The sequence below is a fragment of the Gastrolobium bilobum genome, unplaced genomic scaffold (genome assembly GCF_033153095.1).
Source record: "Gastrolobium bilobum isolate Gb01-03AN ecotype WA unplaced genomic scaffold, APGP_CSIRO_Gbil_v1 utg30383, whole genome shotgun sequence".
Classification (NCBI taxonomy): domain Eukaryota; kingdom Viridiplantae; phylum Streptophyta; class Magnoliopsida; order Fabales; family Fabaceae; genus Gastrolobium; species Gastrolobium bilobum.
In genome coordinates this window covers 114,898-129,787 of record NW_026896919.1, presented here as the reverse complement: position 1 = coordinate 129,787, position 14,890 = coordinate 114,898, and the positions used below count along the sequence as shown (strand labels likewise).

Genomic DNA, 14,890 nt, shown 5'->3' with positions numbered 1-14,890 from the left:
TTGCTTGTGAAGCCACTCTTGGATATCAATGACATTAGAGGCATCACCTTCCACTATTAGTTTTCGAATTCCAATCTGCCAGGCTAACTGCAAATCTGTGAGCACACCGTTTAGTTCAGCTTCAAGAGGGTTAGTGTATCCTAAATCTTCGATGAATCCACTCATCCACTCTCCTTTTTCATTTCTTACAAGTGTAAGGGTTTTTCTTATGAGATAAGGAGAAAGACGTAACAGAAAGAGAGATTGAAGAGGATGAGAGAGAAAGGGTAATTAGAGAGAGATTGTCCAACTTTTCTTAGTTTTTCATTCGCGCCCCTCATGGGCTTTATACTAACTAATACAGTATTCTCTCCTCTCAATACTGAACATCTATTATCATTCTTTTTTTTTTTTTTTTTGGGGAGGAGGGCTTTAAAGTATTCTTTATTATAAAGTAAATTAACTTATAATTTAAAAATAAGTATGCGTAAAAAAATAAAAAATATTTTGTATATAATTGTTTTCACATTTGTTATATTAATAATGATAAAAATATCATTTTCTTTTTTATTTTTTTTGAATATTTTTAATAAATATAAATGGAAAAAAAGTTTCTCATGTCACAAAAAATAAAACTACGTTATTTTAAGAATTGGAAGAATTCATTAAGAATATTTTAAGAAATGTATTTGTTTATTTGTCATATAAATTTCATCAAAATCATCCTTCATTAATTCTCTCAATCCTCAAAATGACATAATTTTAAAATTGTCTGCGACAATTTTATTTCTTGTGACAGAAAGAAACGATAAACCCTAAATAAAAATAATAAAAAGTTAGCGTAAAAATAAAATGAAATTTTATAATTCTTAGTAAAAATAAAAATATTTTGTTTTATACCATACAGATTAAAAAAAATCTATTTAATTTACATTTTGAAAAAATGCAGTATGACAACTGACAAAAGCACATAAGAGTTTATCTAAAATAAATAAATAAATATTGTATTGATATCCTCGTCCTTGTACTTATTCTTTACTGAGCTTGAACTCTTGTAGAAGACTCGTTCGGGGTTGCAATTGCAAGACGTTGATGGAAAAGGAATTAGGACCAGTCAACAAAAACTAATACCTGAAGGTTTTACAAATAAATATGCAAATAATAAAATGTTAATTTAACCGAAAGTAACAAACAGACAGAACAAAGGAGCAGTTGAATTGAAAAAGGTTGTCGTTTATTTAACTTTGTACTGCGGTGGAAAGCGAAATGACTCCAATTTCTACATGGGCATGGCATCTACGCGCATCAAGTCAATTTAAAAGTCAAGCGTTCGTTCCTTTTCGGAAGAGAAAAAACCATTTGCATCCCAATTCAATGTTGTGATTTTCGTTCCTACCCAACCTGCTTCCGGTGGTGGTGGTTGGTTGTGACCCACCCATTTCCTCCTCCAATAATTCATATCCTTCACTGTAACAATGGAGCTTTTGAATCCTTCTCATCCTCCTCATCCTCACCATGCAGCACCTACCTCGATTTTACACCTTGGCTTTCACCGTGTGCCCTCTTCTGTTCAATCTCAGATACCCCAACCTATGGAAGAACGTGCATGTAAGGTTCATGTAGCCGTTGGGAAATCGCTCGAGAAAACTGTCAACTTGCTTAAATGGACTTTCAACCAGTTTCGGAACACAGAAATCATCATAATTCATGTTTATCAACCTTCTCTCTTGATCCCCACTTTATGTAAGCTCAATTGATTCAATTTTAGATGTAAAATTAATATGCTTTTGATATGCCAATTTGGCTTATGTTGCTCAATTTTTTGTTGCGAATTCGTTTTGATATATTGAGCAGTGGGGAAATTGCCAGCATCCCAGGCTAATCCTGAAGTGGTGTCTGCTTTTCGAAGAGATGAAAGAGAACAGATCATGAGGCTTTTAAACAAGTGCTTGAGCATTTGCCGCGCGGCTAAGGTAAATGCTCTCATTTCTGCTTGTTCTTTTGCATTTTGGTATTTTCTGTAACTGTCTTGGTGGGCAAAAGCACCTAATAATGCATTAAATCCTGCTAATGATCATTCTGTTTTCATGTTTTCTGCCTCCAGGATCTGTGAGTAATTATAACTTGATTTATTTATGTTAAAAGGAAAACCCTTTATTAATTGTCCTTGTTGATATACATTTCTTGTCAGGTTAAGGCTAGCATTATTGTTACTGAAGCTGACCAAGTCCAAAAAGGAATTGTTGATTTGGTTATTAGGAACAATATTAGGAAGCTTGTTATCGGAGCAGTGCCAGAAAAGTAAGTACTGCATTGATTTTCTACTTAACCATTGTTCTTTGGATTTGTCTTAGATTCTTCTTTCTTTCTTTTGCTGTATTTCTTTTTTCTTTTTCTTTTTCTTTTTGTGTGTGTGTGTGTGTGTTGGGGGTGGGGAGGAGTTTGTTTCTTCTGTATAAAACTACCTTGTTAGTCTGCATTGAACTTGGTTTATTTGCTTCATGGATTCATTCAAGTGGATTGGAAAAAGTTAATTTTATTCTTTTGACCCTCAAGTATTTCGTATCCCTATGTCCATCTTTTGTATAGAGAGTAGAGACTGACAAAACTTGTGGTATCTTTCTTTGATAACTTGAACCATACAATCTGCTTCAGAAATTTCTTTTCTTTCATAGAAGGGAAAAATAAATCTTTTCACTTACAAAATCATAATTGAAAATTGCAGTTGGATGAAAATGAAAAGGAATTCCAGTAAAGCAAATTATGCTGCCAAAAATGCTCCCCCATTCTGTGAAATATGGTTTATCTGTAAAGGTAAACACATTTGTACAAGAGAGGCTTCCGAAACATCATGTTCTTTATCTTCATGTACTCAACCTGAGATTGTAGCCACAGAAAGCTTGAGATGTGAATCTTCTCAATATGGTAAGAATGAATTATTCCATTCAGAATATCTTCAATCAAATTCTGCAACAACTACCACATGTTCCAGAATTAGAAGTTGGGTTCAGGGTGAAATTATTGAAACCGAAGCCACTTTTTCATCCAAATCATCCAATTGTAACAGTCATTGTTCCCCCCAAAATTCTTCTGGGGTATATTTAGATACATATTTAGAGGTCACGGAAGAAAGTATTAATAGTCAACTTGCTGAAACCAAAAGAGAAGCTGAGGCAGCAACAGATGAGGCATTTGAAGAGCTATTGAAGTGCAAGAGGTTGGAAGTCGAAGCCATGGATGCCATAAGGAAGGTAAGCATGATCCAGTGATTTAACATCATTTAGGACTCTTGTTAGCAAAGGAGCTTCTGGTCTTTGCATTTATTGTTCTTGCTAGTCATGAGGCATTAGGCATGCTGTCTTATGTATTTTAGAAACTTTGAAAAAGTATTAAAATAAGAGAGGATCCCTCTGCATCGTACTGGGATCCTGTACACAAGTTTCTGAAACTTAAACATTTTAGAATAAAATTGTAGAAGCAGCACTTTGAACTGGTTTGCCCTAGTTCACTCTGATTTGTTTAAATGTGTCAGTTCAGAAATTTCTCAGACATGATGTTATATGATTGAGCTGTACATCTCCGAATTAGTGACTAATGAGGATATTGAGTCTATAGTATCATTAATATTTGAATAACATGACATCTGCCCAAACCTAAGTTATATATCCTATCTTCAGGTCAATTTCTTTGAATCTGCCGTTGCACGTGAAGTGAAGCTCAGAAAAGAGGCTGAGGATGCACTGAGAGTTACAGTACAAGAACAACAAAAGATCTTGGATGAGAGCGAAGAAATTGCTGGTGAGCTACAAATGACCATGAGAAATATTACCCTACTTGATAGTCATTTTCAGGAAGCAAACCGAAGGCGAAATGAAGCTGCAGACGAACTATCACTAATTCAAGCATCCATCTCAACCCTGTGGCAAGAAAGGCAGCAGATCAGGAGACAGAAAATGGAAGCCCTCCGCTGGCTCGAGCGGTGGAAAAGTCGTGGACAAGTTGGAGCAGCTCATTGCAATGGGGTCATTGGGTTTGCTGAAGATTTGCCTGAGTTAGCAGAATTTTCATTATCAGATCTTCAAAATGCCACTTGCAATTTTTCCGAGAGCTTTAAAATCAGGCAAGGTGGATATGGTTGTATATATAAGGGGGAAATGTTGGGTAGGACTGTTGCTATAAGGAAGTTCCATCCACATAACACGCAAGTACCCGCAGAGTTTTATCAAGAGGTGAGTTCATAATGGTCTTTCTGCTTTTGAAATTGTTATCTTGAAATGATTTTGGGATGGCTTGAGAGGATTGGAGGTGGAAGCATGATTTTGAGGCCTTTGGGTTTTTATATATATTTATTTCTTTCCTCACATTAGTAAATGGAGATGTGTTATACTATAATTAACTGTAAACTTTCTCAACTGTTTTTCTGTGTTTGTTTGATTCAACTAAAGTTGTCCTTTTGTGAGCAGGTTCAAGTTCTTGGTTGTCTCCAGCACCCACATTTGTTGACTTTGCTTGGTGTTTGCCCCGAAGCCTGGTCAATTGTATATGAGTACGCCCCCAATGGAAATCTTCAAGACTACCTATTCCGAAAAAGAAACAATTCCCCTCTACCATGGAATACCCGAGCACGAATGATTGCTGAAATCGCTAGTGCACTCTGCTTCTTACATTCTTCTAAACCTGAAACAATTATCCATGGTGATCTGAAGCCTGAAACTATACTTCTTGATTCTTCGCTTAGTTGCAAGATATGTGAATTTGGGTTCTGCAGGCTGGTGACAGAGGAGTCTCTCTATCGTCCTAGTTTCCGCTTGAGCACTGAGCCAAAGGGTGCTTTCACATATACGGATCCAGAGTTTCAGAGAACTGGAATACTAACACCCAAGTCTGACATCTACTCCTTTGGGATCATCATTTTGCAACTTCTCACCGGTAGGACTCCTGTTGGATTAACAGTTGTAGTTCGCAGCGCAGTTTCATGTGGAAAAATGTCTTCAATTCTGGATTCTTCAGCTGGAGAATGGCCTTCAGCTGTGGCAACACGTTTGTTTGAACTAGGATTGCAATGCTGTCAACTAAATCGAAGAGACAGACCAGAGTTAACACCTACTCTAGTAAGAGAATTGGAGCAGTTGCATGTTTCAGAAGAACGACCTGTGCCATCTTTTTTCTTATGTCCAATCCTTCAGGTAACTGATACTTTTTTATTAATAAAACTTAACTGGGTTCAGTAGGCCCCGTAAAAGAGCTAATGAATCACTGAGTGCATGTCAGGACTGAGGACTCAAAATTGTTTTTGACCTATTCTGAAGGATCCATTTTTTTCTTCTTCTTTTTATAGCTAAAGTTAGTTATGGTGTTCTGTGTGGCTCATGTTTTTGTTGGATCCCTTCTTCAGGAAATAATGCATGATCCTCAAGTTGCAGCAGATGGATTTACCTATGAAGGGGATGCCATACGTGAATGGTTGGAAAATGGGCATAATACTTCTCCAATGACTAATTTAAAATTGAGTCACCTTCTTCTTACTCCCAATCACGCACTTAGACTTGCCATCCAAGACTGGCTTTGCAAATCTTGAAGGTTCGTTAATTCATATAGGCTAAATTGTTTTTTTTTTTATTATTATTATTATTACTATTAGATTGGGGCTAGTTTCGTTTTAGTGTCATGATTTTATTTTATTTTTCCCGGATGTAAATCTATCCTGTATCTAACAAAACATTGTCAATTTTATTTGATCTAAACCCTTAAGTTGAAGTTAGTCAACTTTAGTTTATGGAAATTGCCGATGTTACGCCATTCAAGTAGAATAAAAAAGATTGTATTTTCGCCATAGTTTCATGCCAAGAGAACAAAGGGAAAGTACGACATGGTCATCGTCTATGCCCCCGTCATTCTATCGTGGCTTAAAATGTTACGGGATTAAATTGAAACAAGTTCAGTATTTAGGGGGCAAAAGGAACAATTTTGCTGCTTGTTCATGCATGTTAACAAATATATGTGTATGCTAAGGCCTTATAAAGGTCACATTAAATAAAACAAATCAATATGGAACTTATAACATTATCACTCTCTTTAAGGACCGTCGTCAATGGCGGAACACCTCCTTTTTAAGAGATATGACACCTTAATCCATTCCGGCCTATAGGTAGGACCAACTCTAAATGAAAACACTAATTGTTATGAACTTTGTAGTCATCATTCCAAAAACTACCTCAAAAAATAAGAGTGTCCAAGACACTATGAACCTTACATTAGTTGCTCATACAATCAATACGGAACTCGTAACATCTAGCCTCGTCATTGTTAACCATTTAATGATATACAAGGTTAGTTGTTTTGCTGTTGGTTTTGCTTCCCTGAATCAGTGAGAAGCGATCAAGTTGATTGATTTTGCATTCGCAATTGCCACTGGAAAATCTTTTAAAATTCTAGAGCTTATAAAATTCTCTACGGAGATGAGTCTAAACTCTGCTTTTAATCTTGTAATTTATACTATGAATTGCCGATTTCTTAGCAAATTGCTTAGATCTTATGTCTGTAAACTAACGTAAATCTTTAGCGCATAATAACAAATAAGCTGGCAGTGTCCGAAATAAGCAATACTTAGTTCTAGTTGCACAATCACAAAGGATTTGTGCATTGGGAGAAAATTGTGGGAGAAAATAAGTATAATCCGCTTACATAAATACTTGTACCATAAAACCTTAATTGGAAGAGATCATCTTCTGTACATCTGTAGTAGGTACATCTGTCATTGAATAAGTGACACTTGGATAAAAAAATTATTTTTTTCTCCTTTTCATTCAAGCATGACAGTCATTCCTCATTTTTTATTGGATAGATGTACTGAGTAAATGGTACAACAGTAGTACCATAGATATTTCCTAATTGGAAGGGTTTTTCTGCACTGGAAGTGCAATAGTTGCTAAAACTTTGTTGCCTTCAGTTCAATGTTCAACTTGCTTCATCTGGAAGAAAGAAGGGAAGAAGTGGCATGCATTTCTGTTAAGTTAAAGGGGTGATCATCATCTGCTACTAAGTTCCCAAGTCTGGAATGCTCTTGGCTACCATCCAAAAGTGGATTGGATTCCGCTTTCAAGTTCCAAAGATGGAATTCCTTCTTGCTAGGCGTCATGTTTTCTTTAGAGCTTGTTTCAGATTTCTCAAGCATTTGATTGTTACCCAGATCATCAAGGTAGCTCTCACTGAACTCACTCTCGGTTTCTACACTATCCAGATCCAGGGACTTGACAATTCCACCTTGATGGCTTGGACTTGAAGATTTAAATGCTGCTGTGTCTATACAATGGTTTGAGCAAAATGATTGGTTTTCCTCATTTTCATGGTTGTTGAAGTCAGAGTTACATTGGTCAAATGTGGTTGGCAATGATTTTTTCCGCAGAATGCCACCTTGTGCTGGATTTGGCCTTTGGTAGAAACTCCCAAAACCTTGAATTCCTCTGGATAACTTCCGAGCACGGTTTCTTTCTTCCTTAAGTAGTGTTCTTTCTTCCAGCAGTTTCAATATCTGTTCTGATTTTTTCCTAACAGTTAGGCCCCAATTGAACCTGCATGCAAATACTCAAAAACATACCAACTGTCCAGAAGAAAAAAACAATAAAATTTGAGAGCAGTGTGTGATTTTAGATTAAGAATTGCAAAAAACATACCCACTGTCATCAATATACTGAAAGCAATTTATCTGACTAATAACATCTTTGTCACTCTGAAATTCCTCTGCAACACTTTCTGGTCCATGAGTCAAGAGGTGCTCAAGCACAACCAGTGAATTGTAAGAGGCCCTCCAATTCATCTTGTCAAATTTAAGTAGTCTGTTTCAGAATTTTCCCATTCATATATCTATAGTTAGATGATTAACATAAACAACAACAAAAGCCTTCTCTTACTATTGGCTATAAATGTGGTAGGTATACTAAGAAAAAAAAAAAGAGGAGCCAGAAACACCTTTTGTGCAGAATCTCTATAATCCTCCCATAATCATCTAACTCAAAAGCAGCCCTTGAAATTGTTCCGAGTGTTAGGGAATCTGGTGCCCATGGATTTCCATTTGTAACTTCTTCTGTCATCCTGCAAATAGTAAAAGGTCATGTTGAGGGGAAAACAAAAACTATATATCACAAATCCAAGAGCTAATTTGATTATGAAACACATTAAAGCGCAATCAAAATGTCAAAATCTTGTGATGGAGTTATAAAAGTGACAAGCTTACAGTTCTGCATGGGTAACATCGGTTAGAGCTAATCTAGCAGTCTTGAATTTCTCCTTGAGGAAGAAAGAAGCTTGCTTTTTAAATTCATGGAAGCTGCCGTTTTTGTTCAACATGAATTTAAAAAAGATCTAAACTTTGTTACTCCCTTGGCGAAGGAACTGAGATTAAAAAGGAAAGAGAAGAAGGGGTATAGAGAATTGTAATTTGGGTTTGGCTCAGAGTCTTTGAAATTGTAAACGAATATAAAAGCATGGCTTTGTGAAGTCAACATCACAGCCTGTTTTAAAGTTTGAATGTTGAATTCTGAAATTGTTTATTACTAATTCCAGATCTAGCAGTGTGTAATTTACAAGAGAAGACTATTTTTATTTTAGATCTTCAAGTCAATCATATATGCTGTTTCTGACTTTAAATCATCTTTGTTGATTTGAGCTCAAATTCATCATCAAAGAGTCAAACTTCCTACTGATCAGTTTTTTATAATTTTATATGATTTTATACGATTTCAATTTTTATGGAGGAATTACCTATTCATTATCCCTGCGTGAAGAATTAGTATCACAATTATACTTCTGATAAATATATGGCTTAAAGAACAAAAAAATTAAACTACTCTTTGGCTTTGCCGACCCATTTGCTATGCTAAGATGAAACTTAAAGGACAATGATAATTTGGACAAAGTCATAATCAATTAACTATACTCATTAGCACCAAACACCATGAGAAATTCCGCCACCAACTTTGAACAATGATTTCATCAGCAATGACATCGTGTGACACGTACTACAAAACTAACTCTATAAATTAATAATGATATATATAAAAAAAATTTCTTCACGTATTTCATAATATCCTATCCTTCCTCTTTTCAATGGTTGATATAGCTTGTATGACATTTGTGCGCACGACATATTTGGGTAAGAAACGTTTCCAAAATCAGAAACCGTTGTATCGGAAATGTGAAAATATTGTCCCTGAATTGACTAGCAATGATAGAAAAAAGCATCACGAAGAAACTTCTTGTGGATTTTTAGTCTCAACTAAATCCAGCCCAGATTTTAATGAATTTGCATATCAACCCAACTCTTTAGGAATTAGAGTCCACTTTCCTTCAACTGGCCCTTCGAAGCCTGTGTAGCACTTAATTGCGAAGAAAATTGCTAATTAGAAACATTCACACCTCTTACATTTACATTTACAGAATCTAGTTATAATCAAATAATAAAAATTGTGCAAATATGAAATGATATGTATGCTCATAAATGTGCGTATCTAGTATTGTTGTTAAGTCTATTAAGATGACCTTCTCCTATAGTTTGAACTACTACAAAAAAAGTCTCTAGTTTAGAAGAAATTATTATTTATTCCGAGAGTATTACATCACTATACTAAACATTAGAACATGTTACTGTCAAGAATATTTAAAAATTTCCCAAGATAATACTTTCATATATATTTTAGAATTTCTCTTGATCTCAGCGTTATCTTATTCTTACGGAATAAGTTCCGAATAGTGAGAAGGTAGAAGAAGACATTCATGTCTTTCCATTCTAATTAGAAATAAGAAAATCACACGTAACAAAGGAAAGATTCTCCGGTTGGATCAAGCGCTTAGGCCAAAAGTTATAATTGTGCTACTTACCCCTACTTTATTAGTCCAAGCTTTATCATTAGATCTAATTCCGACCCCACAATGGATCTTATCAATGTAGGATGTTGGCCTCACAACTTTCAACATCTACCTTTGCAAAGTGTCATTCCGGGGGAATTGAAATCATGACCTCACCTTTGATATCAAGTATTGGATCGAGAACTTATTATTAAATCAAAAGCTATAGTTGTTAGTCAGAGCACAATTTTTTTTACTTAAAGATGGCAAAACCAGTCAACTCGTCCAGACCTGTCCCGCCAGACCAAAAACATGTGGAGCAGGTTGACCTACCATTGGTGAGTGGGTTGAAAATACCAACACATCCCGTTTTGAGGCGGGTTGGCTCAAAAATAAAATATTAAAAATATCTAAATGTATTAATGTTAATCATTTTATTTTAATCTCTAGCATCTAAATTTTTCTCAAGTTTGAAAAAAGCATGAACCAATAAGTTAAATATGAAAGAATGATTTAAACCAATAATATCATTTAACATAGTTGTACAAATCATATCTTAAGATTAATTAATCATTTCAGTGTTATTATTAACAAAATAATGAAATCAAACATATAAATATTTGCAAATGTGTCTACCAAAAAAAATGTTTGCAAATGAACACATCATTGCATCCTTTAACTAGAATTTCATAAGCATTAGTTTGATTTGAATAGATTCTAGCATTTAAATCCAAAAGTGAATAAAAAATAACCTTCATAGTAATATAATAACACTATTAATGATGAAATAGTAACCAATTGGCTAAACAAAAATTACGAGAAAATACTATTTCTCTTTTCTGAATTCTATTAACAAAAAATAATCAACTAATAATAGGGTTCTCTAAGCAAAATTAAATAAAATGAAAATTAAATCAAATAGAATCAAAAGGAATCATGCTCAATCACAGGAGATAACGCACAATAAACGCACGATGAAACATAATCTAAGAAATAAAAAAGGTAAATAACTAACAATTATTGAAAAACCCTAAACTATAGAAAAGCTCAAAATTATTAATACCCATTGCAAAGCGATAGGTCTTGCTTAGAAGCCCATTCGAGTTGCCTGTCCAAATTTGAGTCCAATCCAAGTCAATCACCGAGGTGCATCATCCTCCCCTACCAAAAGAAGTTTCGTCCTCGAATCTAACGGGTCTTCATGGTTGCTCTTGCACCTTTTTCCCTCCTCGTTATCATGATAAGGAGACAAGTCAGCAACATTAAAAGTACTAGAAACATTGTATTCCCCAAGAAGTTCAATCTTGTAAACATTGTTGCTGATCTTCTCAAGCACCCTGAAGGGACTATTAGCTCTAGGTAGTTTGTTAATCCTGCTAGCCAAAAAATGATCCTTCCTAAGGTGGATCCACACCATATCACCGTCTTTGAAAAAAGATTTGATTTTATGCCTGTCAGCTTGCTACTTATATTTCATATTCTGCTTCTGAATATGATCATGAACCTATGAATGTAACTCATTTCGCTCCTCAATGCTCACGCTATATGTCGCTTTGTTGGGGGCGCCAAAAACTTGTTGCGCAATCGGCAAGTGTACCGATCGTTTCAAGTAATAAAAGGGTAAGTAGAGTATCGTCTCCAGGAGGATTGAGGCACCGAATTTATTATAACTATTCATCTCTTGTTGGATTAATAAGAAAATGGTTTAAAGACTATTATGATTTGTGAAATAATGAGAACAATTCTAAAAAAAATGTAAATAATTCAAAGGTTCTTTTAAAGCTCAAGAACAAAAGATTAAAGGTTGAGAAAATATTGCGGTAAAGAGAAACAAACACCTTTATTATCCCCACCTTGCAACTTCGATTACATTTACGTTTACTTATTCAATTGATCAAACGATTCATCATCTTTTATATGATTAGTTAAACGCTAATTCCTTAGTGACTTTAACCTTATTAACTCTATTAGAATCCTAATCCCTTAGAAATCCATTTTCAAGTTAAACCTTAGAATCAATGAATCTTTAACGTTTTCTATTCATGTAGCCTATCCCTATTGCATACATGAATAGTTATCTTACCCTTTGTGAGGAATTAGAATCTCAATATCCCTATTGAAAACCTTAACCCTAGCAATTCTACTAGATTGATCGGTTCTAGAAGAACTATAAGATGAAGAATAAAGCAAGATAAATTCAATCTAAATAAATAAACATAAAATCAACCAAACTACAAGGGGTTCAGATCAAGGGTTGTGACCCTTACCACAATAATTAAAAACTAGCCAGACATATTCATGTCTGACAAAATCAATACGAGAGAAAATAAATTTCAGAACCTAAAGAAGAGAAAGAAGATGAGGATCTTCCGTCTTGATCGTTCGAATCTTTGAAACTCCAAGAGGCTCCCAAGATTTCTCACTCTCTTTGTTATCTTTCTTCTCCTTGTTGTCAAAAGTGCCTCCTTCCTCTGTATCTGATCCTTTTATTAGGTTTTGGGAAAACCTAATTTTAATTGCTCTTCAATTGGGTCTCCTTTTTGAGTAATTCGCATCAGATTAAAATTAAAAAGTATCGCCCACGCAATTTGCCCCAGCACCCGCGCAAATTGCACGGGAAAACAGAGCTGAAACTGTCAAATGGCGCGATTTGCTCCAGACTCTGCGCAAATTGCGCCACCTTCACGCAAATTGCGCCACTCACCGCACAAATTGCGCCAGGAAATAGAAGTGATTTGGACCAAATGGCGCGATTTGCGCCACTCTCAGCGCAAATCGCGTGGAGATACAGAATCTTCAGGTTGAAATAGTGCGATTTGCGCCATGCTCCGAGCAAAACGCGCTGGCTGGAAAACTGCAACTTCTCTCATTCACTTCATTTTTTGTGTTTCCTGCTATTAAAATGCATAAATTGAGTGAGAAAATGATTAAGAAGGAATAATCAATATTTCTTGCATTTATGACTTACCTTCACACATTTATGATTACTTCCTTACTTCTTTTAACTTAGAAAGCAACATATGCTGGACGCATATCAATTCTCTAAGAAAAATTAAATAAAATGAAAATGAAATCAAATAGAATCAGAAGGAATCATGCTCAATCACAGGAGATAACGCACAATAAACGCACGATGAAACATAATCTAAGAAATAAAAAAAGGTAAATAACTAACAATTATTGAAAAACCCTAAACTATAGAAAAGCTCGAGATTATTAATACCCATTGCAAAGCGATAGGTCTTGCTTAGAAGCCCATTCGAGTTTCCTGTCCAAATTTGAGTCCAATCCAAGTCAATCACCGAGGTGCATCATCCTCCCCTACCAAAAGAAGATTCGTCCTCGAATCTAATGGGTCTTCATGGTTGCTCTTGCACCTTTTGCCCTCCTCGTTATCATGATAAGGAGACAAGTCAGCAACATTAAAATACTAGAAACATTGTATTCCCCAAGAAGTTCAATCTTGTAAACATTGTTGCTGATCTTCTCAAGCACCCTGAAGGGACTATTAGCTCTAGGTAGTTTGTTAATCCTGCTAGCCAAAAAATGATCCTTCCTAAGGTGGATCCACACCATATCGCCTTCTTTGAAAAAAGATTTGATTCTTATGCTTGTCAGCTTGCTACTTATATTTCATATTCTGCTTCTGAATATGATCATGAACCTATGAATATAACTCCTTTCGCTCCTCAATGCTCATCCTATATGGCGCTTTGTTGGGAATAACAAATCTTAGCATAAGGTCAATGCAATATTAGGTGTCTCTCATATATGGCAGTTCTAATGACATCTCCTCATGAACCACATTAGCAAAGACCCCTAACAATGACTTAAGCTGCAAAGGAATGTCAGAAACACCAGAATTTTGTTCTATTACCACACAAGCAAATATCTCAATGGCATTGGCAGATTCTTATTGGGAATCTACTCTGGATAACATAATGCTCTTCACCTTCTCCCTCAAGTCAGATACACCCAAGGTAATAGTTAGTCCATTTTTTTTTAAAGTCTAATTATTTTTTAAGCCATCGTGCACTTATGATACCAAGTGTTTGATCGAGCACTTACCACCATGCCAAAAGCTATAGCTATTAGTTAAACACAACTTTTTCTACTCACCCTACCTACCCAAGCGCTTTGGTTAGATTTGACTTCGGCCCCACACTGAGCCTTAACAAGGTAGAATGTTGGCCTCATGAACAATCCCCCCAACACATGACTTCCACAAAGTGTCATCAACGGGAATCGAAACCATGATCTCAACTCTGATACCAAGTGTTGGATCATGCACCTACAACTAGTCAAGATGCAACTCTTTCTACTTACCCCTATTAGCCCAAGCACCATGGTTAGATCTGACTCCGACCCTACACTAAGCCGTGACAAGATAGGATGTTGGTCTCACCAACAATCCCCTCAAGACCTGCCTTCCGCAAAGTGTCATCACCGGGAATTGAAACCATGACCTCACCTCTGATACCAAGTGTTAGATCGAGCACCTACCACTAGGTGAAAAGCTAACAACAATATTGGCACAAGAAAATCAAGATCTTATCCAATCAAGTGCCAACAGTTCAAGAAAATAGGGATAAGATAAGGCTGCAGCAACACGATTCAAGGAATCTCACTCCCAAACCTAAGACCTAATAATCCAACCACTTTATCTATTTAAAGTGAAGTCCTCCACGAATTCAAGAGGTTCGAAGGTAGATCCGAGAGTTTACAGAAGGAGGTTAGACGAAGTTATAAAGAGGCTGAGAAGTCAGAGGGACATTTTAGAGAGAGAAAGTAAGATTCTTGGAGGAGGAAGAGCTGCTGGAGCAAGACCGTGACAAAGTTTTACAACAACATTCATTTTCATCTTCTTTTCTATTTTCCACTGAGTTCTTTCTTCCTCTTCTCTGTTTTATTTCATTATGAGCTAATTTTCTCTATAGGTTAGGTGATAAAGTACCTATGTTGTAAACATTGAGATGTATGCCTAAACTTTGCTTTTATTAATGTTTAATTAGTTATTCAACGAGTTTGTTTATTTTTATTCATGTGTGCATGTCGAGAGATACATATG

General features: G+C 35.7%; 2 protein-coding genes across 3 annotated transcripts; one reads left to right on the top strand and one right to left on the bottom strand.

The window, feature by feature from the left end:
* The first annotated feature begins 1,339 nt into the window (after nt 1-1,339).
* On the top strand, nt 1,340-5,761 carry LOC133302817 (U-box domain-containing protein 33-like). Of its 2 annotated transcripts, none has more exons than XM_061502640.1 (7): nt 1,340-1,722; nt 1,849-1,952; nt 2,171-2,280; nt 2,705-3,230; nt 3,657-4,208; nt 4,443-5,165; nt 5,375-5,761. In XM_061502640.1, the coding sequence occupies exons 1-7, from the start codon at nt 1,455-1,457 to the stop codon at nt 5,555-5,557; spliced, it is 2,466 nt and encodes an 821-aa protein (XP_061358624.1). In that variant the 5' UTR covers nt 1,340-1,454; the 3' UTR covers nt 5,558-5,761. The 2 variants fall into 2 exon arrangements, with proteins under 2 accessions (XP_061358624.1, XP_061358623.1); XM_061502639.1 differs by having other exon boundaries at nt 1,834-1,952.
* Nucleotides 5,762-6,659: 898 nt separating this feature from the next.
* LOC133302820 (epsin-3-like) lies at nt 6,660-8,376 on the bottom strand. The gene is made up of 4 exons (XM_061502646.1): nt 8,213-8,376; nt 7,948-8,070; nt 7,653-7,814; nt 6,660-7,550 (listed from the first exon to the last, which is right to left on the bottom strand). The coding sequence occupies exons 1-4, from the start codon at nt 8,323-8,325 to the stop codon at nt 6,947-6,949; spliced, it is 1,002 nt and encodes a 333-aa protein (XP_061358630.1). The 5' UTR covers nt 8,326-8,376; the 3' UTR covers nt 6,660-6,946.
* Nucleotides 8,377-14,890: the final 6,514 nt, after the last annotated feature.

What these genes read in the sequence shown, in the direction of transcription:
- LOC133302817 (XM_061502639.1), top strand. Translation starts at nt 1,455, where the DNA reads ATGGAGCTTTTGAATCCTTCTCATCCTCCTCATCCTCACCATGCAGCA. An exon ending in GCATTTGCCGCGCGGCTAAG is followed by an intron (nt 1,953 to 2,170) that starts GTAAATGCTCTC and finishes ATTTCTTGTCAG; the next exon opens with GTTAAGGCTAGCATTATTGT. An exon ending in CCGCAGAGTTTTATCAAGAG is followed by an intron (nt 4,209 to 4,442) that starts GTGAGTTCATAA and finishes TTTTGTGAGCAG; the next exon opens with GTTCAAGTTCTTGGTTGTCT.
- LOC133302820 (XM_061502646.1), bottom strand. Translation starts at nt 8,325, where the DNA reads ATGTTGAACAAAAACGGCAGCTTCCATGAATTTAAAAAGCAAGCTTCT. An exon ending in GATGTTACCCATGCAGAACT is followed by an intron (nt 8,071 to 8,212) that starts GTAAGCTTGTCA and finishes TACTATTTGCAG; the next exon opens with GATGACAGAAGAAGTTACAA. An exon ending in CAGTATATTGATGACAGTGG is followed by an intron (nt 7,551 to 7,652) that starts GTATGTTTTTTG and finishes ATTTGCATGCAG; the next exon opens with GTTCAATTGGGGCCTAACTG.